Source organism: Hermetia illucens, chromosome 4, assembly GCF_905115235.1.
Source record: "Hermetia illucens chromosome 4, iHerIll2.2.curated.20191125, whole genome shotgun sequence".
In the NCBI taxonomy this organism is placed as follows: domain Eukaryota; kingdom Metazoa; phylum Arthropoda; class Insecta; order Diptera; family Stratiomyidae; genus Hermetia; species Hermetia illucens.
This window is the reverse complement of record NC_051852.1, coordinates 61050420-61075019: the sequence shown is the minus strand read 5'-3', so window position 1 is coordinate 61075019 and position 24600 is coordinate 61050420. Positions and strand designations below refer to the sequence as shown.

At 36.8% G+C, this 24600-nt stretch overlaps 2 protein-coding genes across 4 annotated transcripts in view; both read left to right on the top strand.

Moving 5' to 3' along the window:
• The window catches only part of LOC119654526 (serine/threonine-protein kinase SIK2-like), a 175575-nt gene that overhangs the window by 71088 nt on the left and 79887 nt on the right, over window positions 1-24600 (top strand). For all 3 annotated transcript variants that reach the window (XM_038059967.1, XM_038059966.1, XM_038059970.1), the window contains exon 2: window positions 23131-23962. In XM_038059967.1, coding sequence (XP_037915895.1) covers window positions 23534-23962 — 429 coding nt within the window. In that variant the 5' untranslated portion in view covers window positions 23131-23533. The remainder of the gene's footprint in view (window positions 1-23130; window positions 23963-24600) is intronic.
• LOC119654528 lies at window positions 19898-20679 on the top strand. The gene is made up of 2 exons (XM_038059972.1): window positions 19898-20026; window positions 20090-20679. Exons 1-2 carry the CDS (start codon window positions 19985-19987, stop codon window positions 20561-20563), a joined length of 516 nt encoding a protein of 171 aa, XP_037915900.1. The 5' UTR covers window positions 19898-19984; the 3' UTR covers window positions 20564-20679.

Genomic DNA, 24600 nt, shown 5'->3' with positions numbered 1-24600 from the left:
GTATTCCCATCGGCGTCACAACACTATTAGCGCTATTGCATGGCCAGTACACTACAGGTTGCGAGGTTACACGAGGTGTACGACTATGGTCAAAGCATTTATCTAGAAATTGTACTTGGAAATATTGTATATCACATTTGCCGCTTGTTCTCTGGTAGAGCCAGTAGAAAAATTTGGCACTGATCAAGGAAAAATCAGTCGGTCATATAGTCTTCGGCCTATTACACAGTGATGCTCAAAAGTAAAATTTTTCGGAGTGAATATGGAAAAAATAATTAAAATTTTACTTGTTACCATTAAAAATAGCTGTTAAAAACACGTATTTTCAGAATCACGTGATATGGACATGAATATTATTATTAGACAACCGAACATGTCCCCAACAACAAACACCTTCCCAAATATATAGGCAACACTGTACTCAACTAAGCAGTCAACCTGTTTATCAGATGATTTTATCGGAAATTAGCGATAACGTTTTCATATGTAGCGCTTGCAAACTCGTCAGAGGAAAATCGGGTTTTTCTATGAACAATGATTTGGTAGGTGAAAAATCGATGGAAATTTTTTACGTGTACTAGAAGAAAGCTATGAGCGTAATCTCAGGAAAGATGGGCTAAGAAGATTATTTATGACTATATACTCGTACAGTACATAAGCGGTTGCGTTAAATGGTTTTATTTTACTTGGGTTGCATGCATGCCAGCGGCAAACCTTACCCTATACATTTTACAGTGGGCAATGAATGAATAATGAATGCCAGGTGTGAAATGAGATTAACTTGCTTACCGCAGCTATCCGATATGGAAATAACTCTGAACACAAAGGTAGTTCAACGAAGAATGTAGAAATGTTGTGTTATGTCGTCAAGTCAATGATACTTATCTTCGACTCTTCAACTGCTTATGAGACCAGTACTTAATCCAAAAGCTTCCATCTGTTATCAATCCCGTTTGCAGTGCAATAACCGAGTATCGCGAAATAAAACAAGTTGGAAGACCAACTGAGCGCTCCAGGTCTTGAATTTTTTTTTGGTGTTACCTATGTGAGGGACTTCTGGGGTACAACTTTTATATACATATTCATGTAGCTAGAAATTCAATCATGTGCTGTTTTTTGAGCCAAAAGTCCGCTCTTTGTAGTATGTGCCGGCGATAGCCTGGTGTATTTTCGCCAGCGTTAACCTATGTAACGAGTGGTTAACGGTTTTAATTTAGGCTATTTATTTAAACGTGACCACGGCAAACTACATATTAGTCGAGTACATATGATATGCCAACGGCTCAGAAAACTCAACATTGACCTACCTTAACTTTATTGATAATAGTACGGATACAAAATACCAGAATAGTCTATATTTTGATTCAAACTAGGAGTCAGATGAACTTAAGAGATTTCATGTACATTTGGAATAGATATTACGATGGGATGCATTTTGAATTTTTGGGTTCGCGCGGCACGATCGAGGTCTTTTCCAGATTTTTGTTTTATAACTTCTAAAAGCCTGCTACTTGATGTACTCTGCAGCGACCCTTATATTCAAGGCTAAAAAGTAATAATCGAGATCTTTTGTGCTACCCAGTGCATGAAAAATGTATCAAATATCAAATGTTGCTACTGCATTTCGTGAAAATAGATTCAGACATTTCCCAGGCTTCTGATCGGCCTGTTTTTCCGCGATAATGTCATATTCCGGATGTCGTTTTCTATTTTTTTTGCATTTGATAAATGCCTCTTCCTCTTTCGATCAATGTATAGAATATGAAGAAAATGGCATGGACTTTTGATTCTTGAAGTCAAGGATATATGTTATTTTCTGGTCAGCCTGAAGTACAGCTGGTGGGTGCTGAGCAAATGCTTTGTTGGTGGTCTCCATAGGTAATAGTTCAAGGTAGAAATGGGAGTCAGATTTTATAGAAACAAGTCCGAATACCGGATGCTCGCGCTTCGGGTATAAAGGTTTGCTGTTCATCTTATGTAAGAAACTTCAACGCACATTTTTCTATCCGTATATAGCTACAAATCCAACATAATCCTTCATATTTTTCTAAACTACGAAACATACGTACATATTACAGCCATAGATATTATCCTCACCCTAAACAAACAAACTGCCTATTTCCGAATACTGTACATATTAATGCACGTATATAAATTTATCGAACCCATATTTCCGATTTACTTCGTGCAAAACAGCATACATATCTACAGAGATAGTGCTGGTTTAATGTAAGAATAAATCTACCTGAACTAGACACTACTCGCAAACTTCATTAGCACGCATATACTACATACACACATATCTGTTTGGAGTAATTGATATCCGTATACAAATGACTAAAAAACTAAAACAAAATAATTCTTTTGGGTCCCATTCATATGAACTTGGAACAGACTCACAGGATACAGACAAAATGCAGTTTGTCAAGGGAATGTCTTATCAATTTATTGTTAGTAGTGACGTCAGGCAATCCTTGTGTTATTGGGCATATGTATGTGGTATGAATAGTCATCGACATCAGACTGATGTAAATATTTTGTTCCTGATATCAATATATATATATATTATATTACAATACACGTATGATATGCGGAAGAAAGTATGTTAATCAATACTACTGTTCCTTTACACTACAGTACCTAGCTTTCAATGCGGTGTATGGTTCCTACATGGACATTTTGGTTTTGAGTGTGATTTAAGTGATCAAGGCGAGTGACCCAAGCCTGGTTTATTTATGTTCGAAGGATTTTTATTGAGTTGGCAAAATTTCCATATTCGCTTGATTACAAGTACCGAATTAATTTCGAGAACTCCATTTTCCAGACAAGTGTGTATATGTGTACTCTAATGAAATAAAATAGCGTTCTTTATCCTTTTGTCTTCAGTTCTAGTAAACTTCGTAACTACATTATTCAAATGAGGAGTATGCGACAGGATATTATTGCTTCTAGCCTCCTATCTAAATTTCGCTAAGGCTGTTAGCAAGCCCAGAATTTGCTTGTTAGGGATTTTTAATTTCAAAACGATAAGAATAAATGAAATTTAAAGCATCCTTTATTCATAATAAAAAAATTTTTTATTTTTAAAAAAAAAAATGCCTTCTTTCAAAAATCATTTCGCAGAAAAACTCTTCTCTGATTATGTACATGATGGTGCGAAAATCGTGGATCTGGCATAGGTTCCAAAAATAAAACTACCTTTTTTCTGCTAACCTCTTTCATGTTAGATTGTTTTTATTTAACAAAAAGTTAATTGAAATTTTTTTCGAGTTTTTTTTTTTTTTTTGGCAACAATACTCTAAACTGTGCAATATGTCTTCTAATTTGTTATGCTTTTAATGTCCAATGTTTGAGGTATGAAGTACACAGCGTCATTAAACCTGTTTGGTAAAATGAACTTTTGCTAAAGCTGTGTGCTTACGTCGCCGGTTATTGTTCTCAAGTCAAGGCGCTCTAATGGTGCCCATTTTGAACCTCAGGGTACCGCAGTGCAAAAGATCCATCCCCTTTTTGCATGGGCAATTTCTTTCTTCACCTGATGCGACTCTATCAATTGAATATTCATCATCACTTTAGAAGACTAAAGAAATAACCAAAATAATTCAGAGGTTAGTTAGCAAATGAATCGAAATAAGGCGATTTTGCAGCTGCTTGCTTCAAGGTTTTTTCCCTGTAAACAACTGCTGCATTCACAGCAACTTGGTTTTGTTATTTATTTTATGTGGTCGTCCAATGGATGTCTAGTGACAACACCAATAACACGTCAACACCATGCACTTTGGTCCGTGCTCGCACAAATCCATCTCTATTGCAAAGCACTGATAACGAAACTTTTAAAGGCCGTGAGTTGATGCATGTATGCTCGTTATCGGCGCCAACCACAGCGCACAAAAATTGTTTAGACAATTCTATGAAATAATTTTGTCTGTAAGGAATTACTTTTCTATTGATAATCGAATTATAACAGAAAGGCAGTAGTCTAGACTTAAATTTAAAATGTACATTCAATTAGTGTAATTAATGGTAGTTATGCAAAGAAACATTTTAATTTATTGATTTGGAATATGATGAAGAGCTTCGGCGAAAACCGCTAAAAATACTTCCAAATTCCCATAATAGTATATAGCGACGTCTATATATTATCCCTGGGCATAAATGATTGATTATTTCACTATTTTTTTGTGGGAGAACAATGAGAATTAATGAGCATGGCATTTATGACGACCATGGCGTTATTTACTTGTCATGATAGCGGGAGGAAATACTATTATTCCATTCTATGAAGCTATTATCTCTTTCATTTGAGATTTTGATTTTCCGTTCTAAATACCTCAATAACCTACACGATTTAGTAGGAGTCGCAGGGATATATTTATGGATGATTATGGATGTTTGTGTGCACATTGACGTCAAACTGTTATTATAGTCGATACCGGCATTTGTCCCCTGCGGCATTTATTTTTGGCCGGGTTATTGGACAAATCAAATGAGGTTGGCCGTGATATTGTGCATTGGGAAAGAAAATCAATATTTGCGTGGTTCAGTGAAAACAGAAAATGTTGATAAGTAATCGAAATTAATAGTTGGAGTTCAGATTTCTTGAAGTTAGATTCCCTAAAAATGGTTTAATCGGTCCTTAACTAGATCGACGATAAGTTGAAAATGTCCATATGCGCATGGTTTGTAATCATCGGAGGTATACACACTCCAAAAATAAATTCCTTTTTAAAACAAATCAAATGGGAGATATGGTATACTGAAGTACTTCCCTTAAAATATGTACAGTACCAACTACTGTTTCCGATATCAAGGATAGAACTGTCTTCCACATTCCGTATTTATTTATTAATGGTCTCAGATGGTGTACAAGTTATTCATTAGAATTTCAGTCTTTCATGATTGTATATTCGATTGGTTGAAATAGTCCTGTTATTATCAATACCTCTAAAAAATAGTAAAATTGTTTTATCGCCTGATTTATCAGAAGAATGCCAATAATATTTTGCCGTGACTTATTTTTGATAGTGGTACGATAATGCTTTGTGTTTAATGTTTGAAATAACAAAGCTTTTCCGATTCTTTCTTTAGATCGTGACGCAGCGAGCCAAGGTTGCGTTCTTGTCAAACACCGGCCGATCAATATCTCGAAGAATTAACGTTGACCTTCTTTTGAATAATGCCTAACCTCCATTACTTTACATGAGATTGCATCTTTTCACATCAGCTTTTGGACGATACATGGTCAAATATTCTTGAAGGAATCGCAGAAGCATACGAATGAATACTTCATAACGCATAAAATAATGAAGATACTGCGAAGCTGTTAACACCAGCATTTTTGAATTTAATTGCAAGTTCTTCATTCTTCCTTAGTCCTTCATTTCCAATTACGAATTCAGTTGAACATGACTGTGTGTAAGGGTCTATTAGGTCGTCCGCACATTTTAGGACTTCGATCAGATTGGGGTTAGGCGTGTTCTTGACTACAGTGAAAAAAGGGTGAGTAGCAGGACAGAATCTTGTAGAATGCCAGCTGGGCATATATGTATATGATGAGGAAAGATCCAATCTGGTGACATGGAATTGCCCCTTCTCTGAAAAGCTGTGGATTCGTTAAGGATGCGACACTGCGGATTTTATCTGAAAGGAAACAGTGGCATGAGTTTGCTGTTTTTGATATCTCTAAAGATATCATTGTCAGGAATGATGGGATTTCTGTATTTTTGAAAGTGAAGATGAATTAGCTTATTGGAAATTACCTTGACTACATTTTGACGGTCTCGGAAACATCGCTACCGAAGAAAATTGTTGTTGGTTTGAGTTTGCGATTGATGCATGTCCAGCTTGCCTTCTAGAAGTCAGGAACTCAGGTTGTTTGAGATTTCCCTGCCGAGAAGTTACATCGAAAATCTTGCCATCGTGGTTTCTGATGCGTGGGATTTTCTCGAAGAAGAGGTGTGTGTTTCATTTTGGAATAACAGAGATAAAATCATAGGTAATCAAAATGTGACAAGTTACTGTAAGGATTTTTACGGATTAGAAACCCGATTTAGTTTTGTGCCGAGCCAAGTACGGAATTTGACTTTAAGGTTGTCGAATATTATAAGATTTTCCCCGATTGCAGGAGCGTCCTACAGTAAGCATCTATGTTTTGGTTGTGGTAGGTATCAAATAATAGCTACAACTACTTCTTGTGAGTCCGTTCTTTTGCAGCTGATGTTCATCTCGATGACCTTATTATTGAGTGTCAGAATATGGTGGAAATGCTCGCTAAACATTTGTAGAAATCGTTATGACTTCCGGGCACACTCAAGTAAATGTTCCTCTTGATTTACTGATTTCGTTCCAGTGCCATTGCTGTTGGGTTTGCTGAATGCTGGTTGATGAAAATAATTAATGGTATAACATTTAGGAAACGACTTTGTTGCACGTTCAAAGCCTTGTATTTGCAAAAAAGCGACAATTTTGACCTATTATAACTTTGTTAGTAGTGCAGTTCCCACCAGTACATATTTCAAATCATCAAACATCTAACATAGGACGAAAATTTGCCATGGAGCTTGCTACATTCCTTTGTCTAATTTTACGCAGAGTTGCAAATTGTCCACTTTCCGTGACTATTAAGGATTTGCGGGTGATTAAGAACTCTCCCGATAGCAGTGATCATGAATTAAGCTCCTCTTCTCGAAATTCTTAATATTAACGGAGACATAAGCGTTTAAAATTTCTTCCAAGATTTCTCTTATTCTTCCATGAAGGTGCGCTGATAAACGCAACATAAAAAAATTCACATCAAAATCACAAAAACTATAAACAAGTCGGGAAACTGGAAGCTGGAGGCTTCAGGTGAGAAATGTTTTGCGTATTTCTTCTTAAAGGCATTTGACTATGCATTTTTTCCACTTGTACCTAGCACGTATTATACGCATATATTATGTGAAAAAATCCTCTTTCGGATGATATTGACATATTATAACTTTGTTAGTAATAGTGCGATTGCCACCAACTTGTTGGGATCATGCTCCATGTTATAGCCTACGTTGGTGGTTGTGCTAGGATGAAGTTAAGGGGGTTTTGCAGCCAATTATTAAAAATTATAGTAATACACTATTTTTAGATTTCGGTATGGAGAGTATTTCGGAGTCTAGGCACCATATAGTGGCAGCTTTCTTCTCCAGATTCTTCTATTGGCTAGTTTCTGAGAATGAGTCCGTTAAAGAAATGATCTCTTTCGACCCCCACACTCCCCACCTTTCCAGCGCATGTAAAAATTAAGACTGGCTTCGGAAAAAACTAATCGAGACCTTTCACGTGATACCCCACATGACTATATTTGGTGAAAAAAATGTACACCCCCCTTTGCATATATGGGAGTCCCTATAAAATCCAAGTGGTATAATGTAACTCACTGTATGCGTGAACGTTCACAGTTCCCACCTTTCCACTAAATTTGGTATCGCTATAACTGTTTTCGAGAAAAATGCGTGTGACAGACAGACAACAAACAGTAATCCGATTTTAGTAAGGTTTTGTTTTGCACAAAACGTTAAAAAACGGTGAATCCATTTCCTGGTTCTAGCATTTATGAATGTAAAAAACGACAATTGCAATAAATGAACACTGTAGGTGATACAAATAGTAGACTTCAAAGTATATTTCAGGGTGGATGCGTTGCCTTTGTAAACACTTCTGGAAAAACTCAATATACTTGACGGATTCTTATGTTAAAGTATTGGGGAGCAAGGTTTGAAAAAAATTATAGCGATTATATTATTTACGAACGCTTTGTACATTTTGAATAGCATGTTTCTCGGCGATTCAGAAAGAATAAAATCTACATCATTAGCATTGAAGCGAAATGGAAGGTGATGTGGGTATTGTGAAAGGAAATGAAAAAATAGTTTCTAAGCGTTGAAAAAGAATTCGAATCGCAAACACATTCTCAACAAGGATGAAATCAGGTTATTTCTCAAAGATACACTGCACATGAGAATATAAAAACAGATGCAATGGCAGCAAGCGGAATACATCCATCGAATATTCCGGTCACAAAATTCATTTGTTCGTGATAAGAAAGTAAGTCAATTCACAATTACCAAGCTGGGTGAAAAACTACTGGAATACCAATGGCTGGAACGTAGTGCAATTATATATAAATAAATATAATTTTTTCACAAATGGCCTTGTATAAGGGAAACTGCATTTGAGAATTGTTCTGGAAAAGTCGGTCCAATACCCAAAGAGGTCTTTATGATTCTTTTCGAGTGCAGTCATATTTTATGGGGACTTTACTAGCATTGAAGGAAATGTAGGAATCTGTGAATACAATACAATTTGGAGTACACATTGTATCAGCTCCTTAGACATATATTACAACAGTGTAGTTTCAGCAGTCGGTATTTCTAACGAAACTGTGTCTTTATAGTTGATCTTGTGAACTGAATCCAAGTTTTTATGGAGGATAAAACGAAGCAAATGCGCACTTAAGCAAGCTTCTTGATACAGGAAATACTGTGGAATAGCTTTTTTTGTCCATAATTTACTTTGGTTTTACAATTGGTGTGCTTATACTCATACATTCACCAATTACCATTATAATTCGAGATTCCTTCATTAAATTGTTGTTTGTATGTATTGATCATTGAACATTCTGATCGTTGATTTGGGATGAACTTGGATTGTTGCGCTTATTATTATTTTATTCTCAAGTTGTCAGAATCTGGGTAGATGCCGGATTTTACCTAATATTAGCACTAAATTTAGGTTCGGCTGATCCTACCTACTTAAAAGATAAAGGAACGTTGGTGGTGGTGGCCCGTGGTAGGTTGATGGGAGAATCCGTCGAGAGCTCCCCGCGGCATCCAAAACGTTTTCATGGTTTAGACCAGGTTATGTAAGAGTGTCAGGACATCGAGGGAAGCCATGAGGGATTTAGGTACAATACCTGTAGCTGACAATATTATGGGAACTACAACCACTTTCTCGAGTTGGTTTTGGTGAATCATCTTACATATAGCATTGTTCCTGTTCGTGTATTGCACCAGAGCCATTGCAGTGCAGCCAGAAACGATATGGTCCAAAGTCTCTAACGCCAAACCACATATTCTGCACTGGTCGTTCTCCACCTGTTCTTTCATTATGAGCCTTTTATAAACTCGGATTGCAACCAAGCCTTCTATTCGACAAACGGCTTCCACAGGCCATTCACGTGTTTACCGCTCCTACTTTCGACTTCCATTCATAAATCCGCTCTTGTTCTGACTTCACTCCACTTGAAAGATCAATCCTTCAAGTTAAGGGGAGTCAATCTGCCTTACAAACAGCTACATGCAAGGGACTCACCTGCTCTTTTCTGTACAAATAAACACGCAGCGACTTGGCGGTGATGTTGTACCGCAACGCTAACTACGTTCTTACCTCCGGTGTCACGAGGCAAGTTCATGCGCTCCAGGGCAACGTTTGGATGATGCATGCGGAGTTTGAATATTATAGTCCCTATCCGCCGCTTGTCGTTTTCCAGATCGCTTTTCGTCTACGGCAATATTTCAGTGTCAGTGAAGGGATAGCGAATAATCCGAGTATCACGATTAAATATAATCAAACTCTTAAGGTGGTCATTAGTTCTTGCATATAACTTTTAAACCCTCTGCACTTTATTCTTCCCTCGTCTGCTGGCATTGCCAGCGCTGCCAGTCTAGCAATGTCGTGTCATAATAAGTCCCGCCGACGTTTCAGACAAGTTTTCCATGGTGGATTCCTTCGGCCACTCAAATCAATACCGCGACAGCCATGCAATCTGACAGGCATAACTGCAATGCACAAGGGAGCAGCTGACAACATAGAGATATCATTTTCGGAGTAGCTGGAGATGCATAGAGCCTGGGAATACCTGGTCTATGCAAAGGATCCATTGCTGCGTATTCTATATACGCTCTTTGCAATTCGTTCCGAACCTCAGCAGAGACTTCTGCCCCCATTGTCTCTTGGTCATCAGTTTCCACGATGACTCAAAGCGAACACGCCCCGTGATAATAGCCGGGATTGTGTTGCCGCGACTAATAAACCGGAAGTGGTCTGCGACTCGCTACACAATCACGTGCTAATCTGGCGTAAAACGCTCTGGTGCAACAAGGGGTGGTAAGACATTGTGCCTGCTCTCACCTTCATTTCGTGATAGGAGCGGATGATGAAAAGGGTCATTTCCTCCGTTCACTTCATCTGCTGCCTATGCGAGTCTGCTGAAGTGCTCGCCACAGATTGTAAGCGGACTAAAATTTCTCCCTTTGCTCATTTTATACCTAACTACCAGGTGTGGTGATAGCTCCCTCAGAGAGTAATGTGCAAGACTGCAAAGTTCCTGCACTTTCCTAACCTACCCTCTGACATGTTACGGAGGCGTACAGACGTTCAGACTGAAGCTATCCATCCCTCCTCCTTTCGCAACCGGCCTTGGTACCAGCTAAGATAAAGTTGATTAATATTTTTAACGAATAATTCCACTTTTCTTTAGCTGTTTTTTGTTTGTTGAAGGATAGAGTGGTTCTGAGTTCGCCATCTACTTAAGGGCCGAGCGCAATAATTTTGAGGAGCAACTCACTCCTTCCTCGTAGTGCACGGATTACCCTTTCTCTTGACTCGAAAACTCATTCTTTTAAAAAATTCTTTTGCTTGTTGACTGTTTCTTTCGCCAGGGAAGAGACGAATTCATCATTCGCTGCCTGACTTTGCACTGTGGAGCACCCTGACCGACTGCGAATGTTATTGACTTGAGCGAAAACCGTTGGATTGTAACTTTCGCTGATCTAAGCTAGACAACTATTATTTTTGTTTATGTTTACAATAGTGCGAAATTATGTTACCCATTACTTGCTTGTGCTTATAGTTCTCACACTCATATAAACTTCCATGACAATCGGTGCATCTCATGTTTTTTATTCATGCTTTTAGGGAGAATGAGGCATCCATACACTCTCTGCTTCCTTTCTTCCTATTTTATTTGCAATGTCACTGTGATTAGGTATGACTGTCGTCATACTTTAATTATTAAGTATCACTGTCGTCATACTTAATGTTGTGCATGTTGGAAGTTCACAACAGAGCGATAAACACAAGGCCCAACACAAGCATCCATGACGTAACCAAGATTCGAACTTGGGAAACGAGATCGAGAGGCTGACGCTCAATCAACTCAAATAGGAGCAATAGAGAATTAAACAGATAATGTTGATATTACACGTAATATCAAGCTGATCCAAGAAGAGGTTATGTTCATGTATACCCTCTAATTTATTTTGTGACCGGAATGCGCACACATGGATAATGAACAATGAAAACTGTATGCTACAATAAAACAGTAACCATTTTATGAAAGTTATCTCACAATATTTGAAATATTTATTGTATTAATTCCAATTTGAAGTTGCTTAGGTCATAGTTGCTAATTTGTGAATATACATGACGCAATTCCCCCCTGGACCTTCCTCGAGGCTTTTTATTTGTATTATTAGCCTTCACTAAAATCTTCATAATTTGAATTTTAAACACAGTTCTATTTAAGAAGCAGATCTTTTCCCTCAAGGTGCACTTATAATCAAAAGTAGTTCGACACTGGAAAGTTTATTGTCGTACTCAAGTGATAATTTTGTGAATTATTCGCTAATTGGTCGACATATTTGTTAGCGCAAATTTTAGAGTAGTAAAATGTTATACGTTTGCTCATACATTGGTACAATTTTGATTTTTATTGTATGCTAAGAAAGTTTTAAAGCAATATCTTCAAAAGATCATTTTGCGTAAATAACCATACACCTTTTACTAAATATTTCTCGTTATTTTATACTTTAACATGAAACTTGGCGATAAATGTAATACACCTGTTAGGTTACCATTTATTAAGTGTGGATGGTAGAACTTGTGTTTTGAGAAAGTTAGGGTGTAATATGAAATGTATCTCTACAACTTTTGTCCGGAAGATTTAATGTTTATATATCACTACGATCACGGGAAGGTCGCTGTTGGTTTGTCACAACAAATTGTTCACACAAAATCCGGAAGGTTTATGGAAATTTGAAGCTCTATTTATGCATTATACTCGTACATACGTATTTAGTAAGTATTTAGGAATATTTCCCTATAGGTCAGAAGGGGATGTAGTAATTTGTTTCTCCGAATGCAACAATGCAATGTGTGGCTTGAAACATGTTAGGCAAATCCTCTCTCTAACTTGATTTTTTTCTCTATACCTATTCCTTGCTTTCTAATGAGTTAAAAAACTATTTTGTGTGGAATTAAAGGGCGGAGTGTAAAATTTGGGTTTAACCTCTTGAGTAGTATTTTCCTAAATATATCTTATTTTCGACATTGCAAACTTATTGGTGGCCCTCGGCACGAAACCGGGTTGTCTGGAGTTATTAAATAAGGCAGGGCTAGAACGGATACCGGTTGGAGTGCCGTTGATGATGATGCTGAAAGTTAAAGTAAAACGGAACTCATTCTCAAGAAATTCCCAAATGAGAAATCTAGAAAATGGGGTAGTGGTCTCCCTTTGTATAATTTAAACCTCGAAATACTCGAATCGGCCAACGCGATATCTGCTCAAAGTTAATAATAGTGTATTATTGTATGTTAAAAATTCATTGTAATTCTCCGCTTTAAGTTTTGGAGCAATACAACCAATTATATAAATTACGAAAAAGCATAGCTTGGTGCAAATCCTATATCCCATCATAAAATGCTGATTTTCAGCACAATTATTACTGGTCTTGAGTAACTCCAAAGCCTATTTGAGATTATCTACTTTTACCATCCGCTGATAGAACTATATGTATGTCTATAAAGACATTTCTGAAACACACATTCATACCTATTCTAATTACTTACCTTAACAAACAACTTGGCTGTGGACTTCAAGATAGTTGGTATTAATTTTCCTGTCAGAAAACAAATTTCTTGAAAGACTTTAAAAGAGTGGAGTGGAGAATACATTGCTATTCTATTATATATTGGTATAAGTTCATGTAGCCATATGTTAAACTTTCCGGAACTTTGTGCTTCATTTGAAGAAAGTAAACAATATGCAACAACGATTGGGTGGAGTAAGGAAGGTCGGTTTCACCTTTCATAGGGGGAAATTTTCTAAACATTATGGTATTTTCTTTGCATGATACCTATAAGAAGGTAGGGGTGAATGTCGATGCAACTAGTCGATTAAAAGCGCAATGAACTCTATAGAAACTCCGGTGGAAGTACTTTACCCTTCCAAAGAGGTATCATGGAATATGTGTTGATTGCCACTCAACATCAAGAGCGTATTGCGTATAATATATGAACATTTAGATATTTCTTTCAGTGACACTCAATGGCTGGCAGTAATGCATATGTTTACATTCTATGAACGAACGCAGGTTCTGAGGTTAAATAGAGGAGGGTTAATCAAGTATTTTTTCAAATAAAAAATAGAAATAATATTTGGTCGAACGACAATTGCTATGGATGAAAACACTTCGTATTTCATTTAAACAACGGAAAACTGTGGAGAAGGATATATTCAGCTTATTGTTTTTTGTTTTCTATGACAACCAGTCAAGGACGGATTTATCGTTGATTTTGTTTGCTGTTGTTTTACTCAAAAACTGTAAAATTTCGGTGCTTGATGATGCGAACCATGCCACCATTAACAGTGGACGATTGAGATTGAGCCACATACCTTTTCTCTTTATGTAGCTCTAGTAGATGTTTCATGACTCAACCAGTATTCAATTCCACGATTCCTAACTTATCCATCATCTTAGACTGCTTAGTATGTGATATTACATTTAATTTAGTAAACTGTGTGTGTTCTTCTTCTTTATTCTTTGTCCCGTTCCGAATCGCTGTCGGCTTGCCTTGGTAGTTTGCCCCATTTTGCTCAGTCAAAAGCATAATTCGGATGTAGTCGCGAAGCATTCAAATCACTATCCAACGTATCAATCCACCGACTTCGATGTTCAGACCAATCTTAGGAAGTGAATTCTCGGCAGCACGAATTATTTGACCATATCATTGAAGAAGCTTACCCCAGCTTGTGAGTTTTTCTCGTTAGGAAGAGAGAGAGAGGGTTTTCCTGGGCTGTTGAATTGAATTGAATTTCTTTATTTTCTATCTTTTGACAATCTCTTTGCGATTTGACTGGCTCTTAGTTGGGTGTATCCCTTTTCTGATAACTCACTGAAGTAGTGGGGTGGAGAACTTGCCTATTTTGTTAAAACACAAGTTCATGTTCTTTTACACATATTTGGCTTTTTATTGCAATACTTTCATATTGCAAAATCTGGTCTGTTTTTCAAAGGTTCAATTTCAAATTCAATGATCAAATGAGCGCTAATGTTACAAATAATCAGCATCTTTTGCTGATTAATTCTTCTCCGTTTTGTCCGTAATTTTCTTTTAAGTATGTATTCGTATATTGAGTCCAAAATTTGATGTAACAGATTTTAGAAAATACATAATATTCCTTTCGACATAACTAAGTTTATCATCTCTTATTATAAATGTTAAAAGGATTTTATTTCTGCCTCCATAACTAAATTATTGTATTTTTGGTTAATACTCTGTACTTGTCGGCGTCTGTGATATTAATCTTCCATGCATTATTATTTGAAACTTCTGCCATTTGTAGTAAGTTCAATGAGTGTGCTACCGTGGCGCATTTATTCTTCCCAATAAAGTTGATGGATGTAGACAGGTTATTTCTAACTTATTTAAACTCAATTTCGTGGCTGCAGGACGGCTTAGCTTTTTTCTCATTTTCTCTTTGTACCTCTTTTAGTTGTAATGCGTGTAGATAATTTAATCTAAAATTTTTAAATAATAAGTTTTTATTATTTCAAACACTAGATGGTTTTGAGGATAGAATTTGTGATAAATTTACAATTTTTTATATTCTATTTTCTTTAATTACTATATTATATTAAGTCCTTCGGGAAGCGTATTATGGACCTTGGACCTTTAGGGATCTGCACAATCTCAGATTTTAATGTATCAAGTACAAAGACGAATACACACATCCATGATAACTGAAATTCGAGCTCAGTGTTATGAGACAAGAGACTGTCATCCCATCGTCTCACCACCGCATCTGTCATCTTAGTAATGGAGGGTATTAAATCAGTTGTGACATGTGTGAATTTAAAGCGTGAAAAAGGCACATACCCGAGAAATGGGATCAGATGTAGAAAGGTTAAGTGGGCCGAAATAATATAAGTAGTCCTATTTTGCATGGTATTTTTCAATAATTGATCTAGCCTCATTTTTCATGAGCTGCAACGAATTTCAATGAATATTAAAGAATGTGCACTTGCGGATTTATCTGAATGACGTATGTTGCAGCCCATTTTTGATACAAATTGAAAAGCTAGGCAACAGTTAAGTATGGAGAAAAGAATTAAAAATGTAGTCGAAAATTCCACTTTATCGTACCATAAGTTTGTGATATATGGCAAATATATTATCGAAATATTTTTTAATGACAGTATTTTCTATAAAAACGTCAATTCTTTTTTTCTCGTCCCAATCTTACAAATCAGGGAATATACAGGGTGTTCGAAATAATAACAAAGAGAGGAAAAAATAGTCAGAATTCTATTTAAGCTATGAATGTTGTTGTATTGATTTATGGTTGAAATACCCTGTAAATTTGAAAGATATCAATAACTTGTTTTGCAATGAGTCTTTTAAGGCGTACGAAGGCACAAGCCGTTCAGCCTTCGGGGGCTGCTTTCTCATTAAAAAATATATTTTCGTAGTAATTCCTTTAAAATCACTCAAGAAAACTTTAAGAAAATTTTGGGTAAACACACACACTTTATAACTACGAATACAACGGTTTTTGGAACGAACGTCGCGGGAAGTGACAGACGTGTCAGTCCACGAGCATTGAAGCAGTGAGGAAAGTCTTCGTAAACTTACTAGCGGTGTACACATTTCTAGGACAGGCATATCTCCCACTTTAAAAGCCTTACACTTTCATTCAAACTGTATTGCGTCAGGCTAAGAACTGGAAGGACTAGATTACGCGAGGCTGTAGCATTTTTTCAAATGGGTTAATCGGGGTGCTACGGAAACAGATTTTATTTTGCACTGAATTCGAGTCAGGGTTTCTGGAGTTCCAAGAGTCACAATATCAATCAAACCTAATTTCAGAAATTACTTAACCAGAAATATATTCCTACATAAAAATATACAAAACCTTTCATATCTGAAAGTTGAACTTCTCGTTTTCAGTTTTAATCACATCGGTCTACTGCTTGTCTGTTCGCTTATCTATCTTACGACCTGCCTGCCTATTTCACATACTTTTATTGAAAACGACTAATGCATACAGTGATGTATATGAATTTTCGAATGGCTTAAGTAGTTGCTTAATAAATGAAGATGTAATGCATTTTTTTCTCCGAATATTGTCATTTGAGAATGAATGAAACGTTAAATTGGTTGGTTGGAGTGAGGATGAAATATCTAGAAACTTAACGGAATTTTCGTGCTGAAATTTTTACACATTATTCCACACACCAGTAATTCTGGTCGAAACCATGATTATTTATATATTTTTGTTAACAATTTCTTATTTTTTTCCGGATTTTCGATGAAAGAAAGACAATTTTCGAAAATTTGTTTTTATAATTCCGCCATGAGTGTTGAAATGTTAATGTTTAGTAAGGTAAAATTATAATCGTGGTCCGGCCAATAAAGGCAAGTATACAGAATAAGAAAATGATTGAATTTTAGGTTTTAGATTATTAAAAGTGGAGATGTGCTTCCCACCAGCCACTGAACTTCTTTTCTATCAGAGTTCACTTTGAATGCAAACAAAGAACATACAAATGTTGTACGGGGTATTTCTAGCGATTAAATTATTTGAAATAATAAAAACTTGTTTTTTCTATTCGCTAGTGCTAATTTATTGGTCTTGCAAATACCGATATTTTGGGAACCACTTGTTCCCTTCATCAGTGCTGCGATTTGTTAGCGTAGAAAAAACAAGTTTTTAGTTTTTCAAATGTAAACAATTATGAAATTCACTAATTAAAAATTATTTATCATAGCTCAATGCCCCAATAATTACGTATGAGAAGTTTGAAAAATTACATTTCCTTTTACATTTTTTCCGAAAAAAATCAAAAAATAGAAAGAACTCATTTTCAGAAACTGGGTTGTTGCAAAGTTTTGTCGAAATGCATCCAGTTCCAAAAGTTATTCTTAAATTTATCATGGGATAGGAGTATAAACGTTTGCGCTAATATATAAAAAAACCATAATATAGAAAATGACACTTTCAAATTTTGTTGAAATGCACCCCAAAAAGTTGTAAATTTTCAATATCATTCATTCAATTCATAGGAAAACAGTTATGTGCTGGAAAATTGTTACTTAAGGAAATCACAAAGCATTTTGTATTGTATTTAAGGCGCCTAGCTTCCGGTTTCCAATTTGTTTGTATCTGAACGTAGTTTCATTTAATGAATTTTTTTTATGAAACACCCTGTACATTCGCATTTGTCCTCATCGTAAATCTATCACATCATAAAATCGTAAGACATTTTTTCATTTTAATTCAATAAATAGCAGCGCCTCCAACACGTTTTTGTCGTAAATATGCGATTCACTTAGATAATGCAAATCCAGCGAACAAGTGCAATTCATGATTAACGCAAGAGGCTTACGTAAATACCTAGACAAATAATTGAAATGCCAATTCCTTCTTAGTTGATTGAATAAAGCATGCATCGACTGCTTAAGGGATGTCATGAATAATATTTGAAAAACTCCCAGTAAATTGTGCTCTTTCCACACACAACTGAAATTCTTTCTACGTAGATAAAATAGATTCATGGACTGAGCACTTTCATCGAATGAGTGCTTCTATCGCAAGGTTTTTGATAAACACATTTCTTTTGCAGCTATAAATAGCTATCCCGCACATGACTTATTAGATAGTTTGACGCACATTTATTACATCTAAATACTTCTTTTATTGACGTCTATCGGGAAAGTCTTGACGTGACTTCGTTTTATTGGGGGAACGGGAACATTCATTGGGCCAGGGGCAAAAATCTACAAGTGCGGCCTAAGCTGTATCAACGCCTACTTTTTTATATGAGGTGAAATCGATTGTATATTTTTGTATATGTATGTGCGGTCTGTGCAATATTTTTCTCCCTTAGGAAAATCATATAGATTCGAAACAAAGAGAAAAAAATTGCAAATGTGCCAACAAGCATGAAGATTATACTATTGGATGCGATAAGTGTTTTGCATTCATGTTGTATTATCGGAAAGGGGTAGGATGTCTAATGCACATATATGATGTGTAATCTATATATATGCACAGAAAATGTGGGGAGAAAAGTTATTTATGCAGCTTGACATTACAAACAAAATTTAAAATAGATAAACATTTTTTATTGTTGGGGCTCCTTTTAAGATTTTGTGTAAAACAAAACCTAATTAAAATCGGTTTACTGTCTACCTATCTGTGACACCACACTTTTCTCAGAAACGACTATACCGATTGATATGAGATTTAGTAGGAAGGTCGGAATTGTGGACACCCATGCATACAGTTTGTTACTTCGTTCTATGTGGAACATAAGGGGGGTCTCTACACTTGCAAAAGGAACGTGTGGGTTATCGAATGAAAGGTCCGGGTTGTACTTTTCAATTCTTCCTCAGTTTTGACTTTTAATGCAATAGGGAGAAAGGCGGGGAACTGTAAAGTGGTCATTTCTTTCACCAGTCCGTTCTCAGAAACTACCCCATCGAAAAATCTGAAAAAAAGTAACGAAGCTGTCACTATACTGTGCCTAGATTCCGAAAATCCCTCTATACCGATATCTGTTCAAATTAAGTTAATAATAGTATATTACTGTAATTTTTAGTAATTGATTGCAAAACCTCCTTAAGTTCATCCTAGAATTACACGCAGTAATGCAGGTTATGCCATAAATCATGATCCTGCCATGTTTGGTGGTGGTGGCATTTTCACTAACAATTCTAACACCTTGAATGTTAATATCACGCTAAAGTGACTATTCTGACATAATATATGCATATACACTATGTGCTAAGTACAAATGGGGCAAATATCCCCTAAAATATTTTTATATAGGAAATTATGGCTTCTAATTGTTCGATCTGCCACGGTGATAATATCTTAGTCACCACGCCTACTCTTTAAATTTCAAAATGCGGCTAATCCTCAATTCAAACCCACTGCCCATTTGATGGTTACCGCTAAAAGTTGCAAATCACCAAACCTCTATCATTTATAATGTTAATATATCCAACTTTTTTTACATCTTAAATACAAAAAGATCCGTCAAATAAGGGCACTTTTCAGCGAATTCTCAAAGTAAAGAATTAATAGGTAGGATGAGCTACAACTTTCCAGAAGCATGTTCTGAAAGTATTTACTTTTATAAGGTTTTGTGTAAAAGGAATGTATTGTTGAAGTCAGTGTCTGTTGGTTTGCACTCGCAGGGAATTTTCTCTTAACTCGACCCGACCTTCAGTTTGGTTCACCTGTTGTTGGGTAAAATGCAAAACGGGTCTATTTCTGAGAACACCAGCTCAGACCTTCAACAATAATAATAATCTGCTTGAGTGTAGTCGATTAACAAAACGTCCGTCGTTTTATAAAATCGTAAATGTGTTTTCAACTGAAAATGTTTTCTTGTTATTTTTATAAAAATAACATGGTTAAGGATAAATCACAGTAGATATAGATACTCTAAGCAGAAAAACTGCCATGCTACATTGAATTGGATATCATTAGAAGCCATGTTAAAATGAGATTACTATCTTCAAACATGCAACTCCAACGATAATTGAAACTTGTTGCAAAACTACAGATTGCATTGATCTTTTTTATTACTTATTCCACCTATAAAAATTCAGAGTACCGGCTCTTCGTAAGCAGTAGTGCATTAAAAATAACGAAATCTGTATCATGTCTCTAACTGGATCACTTATTGCTGTTGTCATCTTGCAGGTAAGGAAATAATTCTGCAAGCTAAAATTAAACTTGAATCCATTCCTTATTACTGTATTACAGTCATACAGTATTCAATCTGCTGAATTCGATCGGGTTCGCCGTGACAATCCAGTGGACGAAATGAAAACAATGGCAGCGATGGGGATAGGAATGGCACAAAATGCTGCAAAGGATATGATGGATGGTATGAAACAAGGAGTATCCTTGCAGAGTTCAAAGAAAGTTGAAATGTTCGGCAGTGGAATTGTATACAACCACAGTATGAGTATCGGAGGAAGTGCTAGTTCGTCCGAGTCATCGGAAGAAAACGGTCGTAGGCGCCGTTCCTTTAGTGAGGTATATAAGAACTTCGAAACCAGAATGTATCGTAAAAGACGACAGGTCATGGATCGATCTGATGCCGCTTCTAGCAATACTACTAGTCCTGATACCAAAAGTTCGATAAAATATTTCCTTCGTCAAATGGGCGAAGCTTGGAGGGAGATTGTAATGCAAATTAGGAAGTGGATCGAAGGAACAACAAATTCAAACTGAACACTGAAGCAAACTGTCACATTTATTTCGGTTGGCTTTGTAATGATAAAAATGAATTTCTACCTTACACTTTTAAGGTTTTGCGTAAAAACTTTATTAAAACAAGTTTAATCTCATTTTTTTATTGTGGAGTATATTCGAGAATTTGTCACAATACATTTAGAAGTGAAAGACTTTGGTGATTTGTCCAAGCCTAGTTAAAGAAATTTACTGCACTCGTATGTCCCTTTAGAGACTAGGTCAAATATAAGTTCGTATCGTCTCTGTCCCCTAGAATGGTGCATATGTTTGCTTTTGATATAATCCTATGCGTACATTCTTGGTTACTCCTTTGTTGTGTTCCACGCAGCCATCGACCTTGTTCCTTTAATGCTTCACCTGTAAAAGACCTGTAGTAACCAGCCATGCAATGCTCATTTTATTAGGCGGAATATGTTCGAAAAGAGCTCAGATTATCGCAGCTTAAAAAGCCTAAAACTTTATCCCTCAAACACCACGCCGTCGCATTTGGTTGGTGCTAGTTTAAATATGTCCAGTACTTTCCAGGCGGGACTTTCGGCTTAACTTTGAGCGTTACAGCAAGGTATTTCAATGATGGGTGAAATTTCGTCAACTCGTATGCCGCCCAATTGTCGACCAAATACAGGTACACGCACGGTACACACAGTCATGAGGCATCATAATATTAGGTTGTTGCACATGAAATAGCCGATTTGGTACTAAAATTTGAAACGACTTTAAAGCTTAGAAAAATTTATTTAATTAATCAAAATAGGTGCCAATCGATTCAAAACACTTCTGCCAGCGATATACAAGAGTATGTACGCCAGTTTCCTAGGAGTTAAATTTTCGGGTTTTCGTCGAAAGTAATTTTGATGGCGTCTTCATTCCTAAATTGCTTTTCCGCCAAAAAATGATCCAAATACATAAAAAGTGGTAGTCGGTTGGCGAAAGGTCCGGTGAATATGGTGGATGAGGCACAGTCTCATACTGCAATTCGTTTAACTTTTGAACCGTTGTTCTGGATACATGGGGTCGTGCATTGTCGTGAAGAAGTATCACACTATCTATGTTGACTAATATCAGTCGTTGAATACTCAATTTTTGGTGCGTTTCCTCGAGTTGAGCCCGGTATTTCTGCGCATTTACGGTTTCTTCAGGTGCCAAAAAAGAATAGTGGATAACTCCAGCTGTAGACCACCAAACAGCCACCATTACCTTCTTCGGATTGAGGCTCGGTTCCGGCATATGCTTCGGTGGCTCATCAGTATCTAGCCATCGTGCTGATCGGTGACGATTGTCATATAAAATCCACTTTTCATCACATGTCACCATTCTATGCAAAAAGGGATCGCTTCTGTTGCGGGAGAGTAAAGAACTACAAATTTCCATTCGAAGCGCCATGTTTTGCTCCGTAAGGGCATGCGGAATCCATTTGTCGAGCTTTTTCACCTTTCCAAGTTGAATTGTCGAATAATGTACGCCCAGTTTCTCTGCAATGTTTCTTACAGACTGACGTGTGTCGAATTCGACTAGTAAACGCAGCTGATCGTTGTCAATCGATGGTCCTGGATATCCACGTGGCTCACTTTGATGTATTATTTAGGATAGTGAGGGATCCTAAGTCCACATCCACTTGATGTTGGACCGGACCAAATGGAGAGCAACTTACTCTCACGTTTTTTGGTCCACGGATCCCTCGTTTGGGGCATGGCACCCAAGCATTTAAAAATAGGGACTAAAGGTTTCGTAGGAGTATCTATACTTCATTATCCGACAACAACGCGCCAACTGGTGGTGGTTTGATACAGCGAAATCGCAACTAACTTCACTTGTTTGTTAAATCGGCCATTTCATGTGCAACAACCTAATATATCACTTGCTACAGTCGAAGGTCAAACACAGACTCTTGTCAAATGACTACTCTTATTTTGTATTTCTTTGGTCCTTCGTGTCTGAACGATTCAGGGTTTAGAGCGCTAGGCTGTCACATGGAAGGTCGCTTTTCAAATTCCACTGGTGGCACAGAGAATTATATCGTGGCTGGGTGAATGAGCCAAAGGCTATTTCCACACTGTCCTCCCCTTTGTAACCAATGTCAACCAACTGATATCTGCTTTCATTTGATATCCCACATGGCTTTATTCGGTAAAAAAGCTCCCCCTCAAACGCACCGACCGATACCTTTCATTTGATTGCCTACGTGACATGATTCGGTGAAAAAAATGTCCACTTCCGTTCGTCATGTATTTGTTTTCAACAAAACCTTAAAAATTGACTCGATGAGTGGTTCACCGCGAAGGGTGATGATTCGCATTGGCGTGCTCTTCAGAAACTGTCTGAGAGATGGGGAAATCTGTACCTAGCAATGGAATATACTTCTTCTTCTTTTAGCATTCTTCCAAAACGAACATGCTATTTTGGAGAGAAAATCCGCATTTCATAGTTGTACACCTGTTGAACACCAGAAACATAAATAATATTAGGAATAATATATTATCATTTAAATTTGCGTTTGATTAACATCTATACTCATATTTTCGTGTGTTTGATCTTTTTCATTTCAGGGGACTGTTTTGCGTTTTCATACGGCACAATGATTTTCCATTCAAAAGGTAGTCATCGATTTCATCATCATCTTCATCAGCTACAACAAGAAAAACGAGAACATCAACGAATAGTATGACAATACTTCGAATATATTATAGATAAAACATGCAAAAATCCGAAAAGCATGGATGCATACAGGAAATCGGAGCTTTGATAAACGCCCGCTAGTGGAAGATACGTGTATCGAAAATATGCAAATATGGCAAAGTTTAGATAAGGCTAGAATATAGTCACTGACTGACTTAAAAGGAATATTTTAAAGTATTTTGATCTTTGCTGTTTAATAATTGTTTTCACTCTCAGCTGAAAATAGCTTCGGTAGAAAGTGAAAAATTCTCAACGAAAATAACAAGTCGAAATATGGGCGAACGTGAAAATTCATCAATGAGTGGAGCACAGAGTGTAGTAGCTAGTACAGTAACCATTTGTAATGGTATAGCGAATAGTAGCATTGGGGGTACATCAGTCAATCAGATGCATTCCGGTTCACCAGCATCCATTCTTCCACAAGCCAGCTGCGTTTCAGTTAACATGAATGGCGGAATATGTGGGCCTAGCGGTGGTGGAATAGGAGGAACAACGGGCAGCTCTATCCGGGCTCCTGTAGCAAATGGATGTATTGGTAGTGTAACCATCAGCGGTGGCCCTACTCCAGCTAATTCAACCAGTGGAGGAAATGCTAAGGGCAAAGGACCGATACGAGTAGGCTTTTATGATATCGAGCGGACAATTGGAAAAGGAAATTTTGCTGTAGTGAAACTTGCACGACATAGGATTACGAAAAACGAGGTAAGTTTCAACTTTACTGTCAGCATTTTCATATGTCGGTATTCAGTTTTGTGTTAACTTAACTGACATAAGTCAAACAGACCATTTGACTTTTATTCTCGGATTTTATTTGCTCAAAATGTAAAAATTTAATAAGGAATTTTTCACTGATTATGCAGTGTATAGTGCTGCTGCTTTCAGGATAAATTAAGGGCGAATTTATATTGTGATGTGAATGTTGATACTTTCGAAGCTTCCGAGCTGCAAACACTCATCATTGATTCTCATTCATAGCCATAGCATACTAATAATAGTCATATCATGCTAACTGAAACCCGCTGTATAACTTCCACACAATTATCCATATACATTTAATTCATTTTCAACTGCATTATCTCCGAATTCAGTATATATATTTGGACAAGTTCTGGTTTTGAGGGCGGGAGTCACGCTCCTTCTATCTCACTCATAATTTTCGCATTGATTCGACTGATTTACCCACCAATTGAACTTTTAAAGGTTTTGTGTAAAATGAAACCTTATCAAATTCGGTTCATTGTCTATTTGTCAATCGCGCTTTTCTCAGAAACACCTATAAACACGAAATTGATTTGGAAGGTTGCAACTGTCAAAACCCACGCATGTAGGGCGTAACCTTG

Bases quoted from the DNA above. Each gene is read 5' to 3' on its own strand.
- LOC119654528 (XM_038059972.1), top strand. From the start codon at position 19,985: ATGTCTCTAACTGGATCACTTATTGCTGTTGTCATCTTGCAG. The intron at 20,027-20,089 runs GTAAGGAAATAA...ACTGTATTACAG, and splicing joins TTGCTGTTGTCATCTTGCAG to TCATACAGTATTCAATCTGC.